Source organism: Diabrotica undecimpunctata, chromosome 8, assembly GCF_040954645.1.
Source record: "Diabrotica undecimpunctata isolate CICGRU chromosome 8, icDiaUnde3, whole genome shotgun sequence".
NCBI lineage: Eukaryota > Metazoa > Arthropoda > Insecta > Coleoptera > Chrysomelidae > Diabrotica > Diabrotica undecimpunctata.
Genome location: NC_092810.1, coordinates 127,420,329 through 127,422,916, shown reverse-complemented (window position 1 = coordinate 127,422,916; position 2,588 = coordinate 127,420,329). Strand labels below are relative to the sequence as shown.

At 43.3% G+C, this 2,588-nt stretch overlaps 1 protein-coding gene across 1 annotated transcript; it reads left to right on the top strand.

The window, feature by feature from the left end:
- Positions 1-271: 271 nt before the first annotated feature.
- On the top strand, positions 272-1,323 carry LOC140449104 (uncharacterized). The gene is made up of 2 exons (XM_072542246.1): positions 272-589; positions 646-1,323. The coding sequence occupies exons 1-2, from the start codon at positions 272-274 to the stop codon at positions 1,321-1,323; spliced, it is 996 nt and encodes a 331-aa protein (XP_072398347.1).
- The last annotated feature ends 1,265 nt before the right edge of the window (positions 1,324-2,588 follow it).

The following is a 2,588-nucleotide window of genomic DNA, read 5'->3' as shown; positions in this document are numbered from 1 at the left end:
CAGGTAAACCTACAGAAGACATTATACCATATTTATAGATCTATTAGCCTACTGCTGATGATGTCAAAGGTTTTTGAAAAACAACTGTTGGATGGGTTACAAACAATTCTTGCAGAATGCCAACTAATACCTAACCACCGGGGTGTAGAGCTAGTTCGCGTCCGTAGTAGAATACTACACGTGCACCCTGGGTAACGCTAAATGAACTAGCACATACTGGCAGTCAGACAATCCTTAGGATCTCCTGACTAAACAACACTTCCAACGAAAGATGATAAACAAAATAAACGGCCCTTGTGAGGACCGCACAACCAGACCAATCGGACCTATAATTCGAATTTGCCATATAAACATAGAAGGCATAAGCTATGCTACAAGCCAGTTTTTATCAAAACTATTAAAAGATGACAACATTGACTTAGTTGCTATACAGGAAACCCACTGCGAAACAGAGAAGCAACTACAAAAAAGGGGCAAAATACCGGGCTATAAACTATTAGGCGCAACTTACCACCGAACATACGGCACAGCCACATATGTCAAAGAAGATATTGAAAATGCTTCGCTAATCTCTACTTCCACTGATGATGTATTTATAATGTGGTCATAAAAATCGCTAACATTACCGTGTCCAACATTTACAAGCCACCTGCTACGTCGTGGCCAGCCCAAGCAATTGAAGTACATCCTCACCCTGCTGTATACGTTGGAGATTACAATAGCCATAATGAACAGTGGAAGTACAAAAATAATGATGCGAATGGGAATGCTTTAATAAAATGGGCAGAAGACGAACGCCTGTACCTTTTGTTTGATGCCAAAGATCGATCAACCTTCAGATCCGCGGCATGGAGGCGGGAATACAACCCCGACCTATGCTTCGTCTCGACCGACAACAAAGACATACCTCTAGGGGCTTCACGAAGAGTTCTAACTGATTTCCCACACAGCCAACATCGACCAGTAATAATAGAAGTAGGGACGCAAATCCCTTTAATTAGTTCTATCCCACGTCCAAGATGGAATTTTAAAAAGGCCAACTGGACTGACTTCTCTGCGGATCTGGATAAATGCCTAGGGTGGATTACACCTAATATCAAAAACTACCACAGATTTGTTGGTGCCGTCCTAAGTGTAGCCAAAAAACACATACCAAGAGGCTATCGCAAAGAATATATCCCTGGCTGGTCGGAAAATAGCGAGGAATTATATCAGAGCTTTCTTGAAACTGGCGACCAAGAAATAGCGGATGAACTACTGTACAGCCTAGACGCCGCTAGAAGCCAAAAGTGGACCGAAACAGTGGAAAGTCTAAACTTCTAGAAATCAAGCAGACAGGCATGGTCATTACTGAGAAAATTAGGGAGTGGTGTCCGTACGAAACGCCGAGAGGCAGCCGTAAAGCCAGATGCCGTAGCATCACATATAGTAAAAACATCCAGGGCACCAAAGGATAAAGCACACACCATTTTCGTAAAGAGAAAACTTAAAACTTTAAAACACGTAGCCACAGAAACGGAGCATTCCCTCCCCTTCACCAGCGAAGACTTAAAACTTCAGCGGCATTTATTGATCTCTCGGCAGCTTACGATACAGTATGGAGAGAGGGCCTTATATACAAAATTCTCCGTGCAATCCCCTGTAAACCAATAGCACGCCTAATAGATAGCATGCTCAACGACCGAATGTTTCAAGTAGTGATGGGCACAGATATCAGCCTACCAAAGAAACTTAAGAATGGCCTACCACAGGGGTCAGTACTCTCTCCACTACTATTTAGCTTATACCTAGCAGATATGCCGGAAACACAGTCAAGAAAGTTCGGATACGCCGATGACTGGGCCCTCGCTACACGATGCAGAATACTAGAAACGTCTGAAGAAGTTCTGACGGCAGACTTATATACATTGGGCAAATATTTTCGCAAGTGGCGACTTCAACCAAATGCATCCAAAACAGAAGTTAGTTGCTTTCACCCGAACAATAAACTTGCTGGAAAGGAACTCAACATACGGTTTGAAAATACCACACTTACCCACAACAAAATACCAAAGTACCTGGGCGTAACACTAGACAGAACGCTATCATTTAAAGAGCATTTAACAAAACTGCCCAAAAGTTGAGTACAAGAAATAACATTATACAGAAGCTCTGCGGTACCACCTGGGGAGCATCGGTTTCCACTCTCCGCTCTACTGCCTTAGCCCTTGTTTTCTCGACCGCTGAATATTGTGCTCCAGTCTGGCTACACAGTCCACACGTAAAAAAGGTCGACAATCAGCTGCACAACACTATGAGGATGATAGCTGGTACAATTAAATCAACTCCCACCCAATGGCTTCCACTATTAAGTCACATCCCACCTCCACATTTACTACGAGTCGACGCACTTACACGTGAATACAAAAAGATCATGAACAATATAAACCTGCCGATCCACCAAGATACCGAGGATGCACGAAATACCCGTCTCCGTTCTAGAAAACCACCAATGAAAACGGCAAGAATGATACATGAGGAGTTCAACATCACGAATGCATGGTCCCAAGAATGGAACGAATGGCAAAATAACATGCCCTGTTTTACCC

What these genes read in the sequence shown, in the direction of transcription:
- LOC140449104 (XM_072542246.1), top strand. Translation starts at nt 272, where the DNA reads ATGATAAACAAAATAAACGGCCCTTGTGAGGACCGCACAACCAGACCA. An exon ending in TCTCTACTTCCACTGATGAT is followed by an intron (nt 590 to 645) that starts GTATTTATAATG and finishes AACATTTACAAG; the next exon opens with CCACCTGCTACGTCGTGGCC.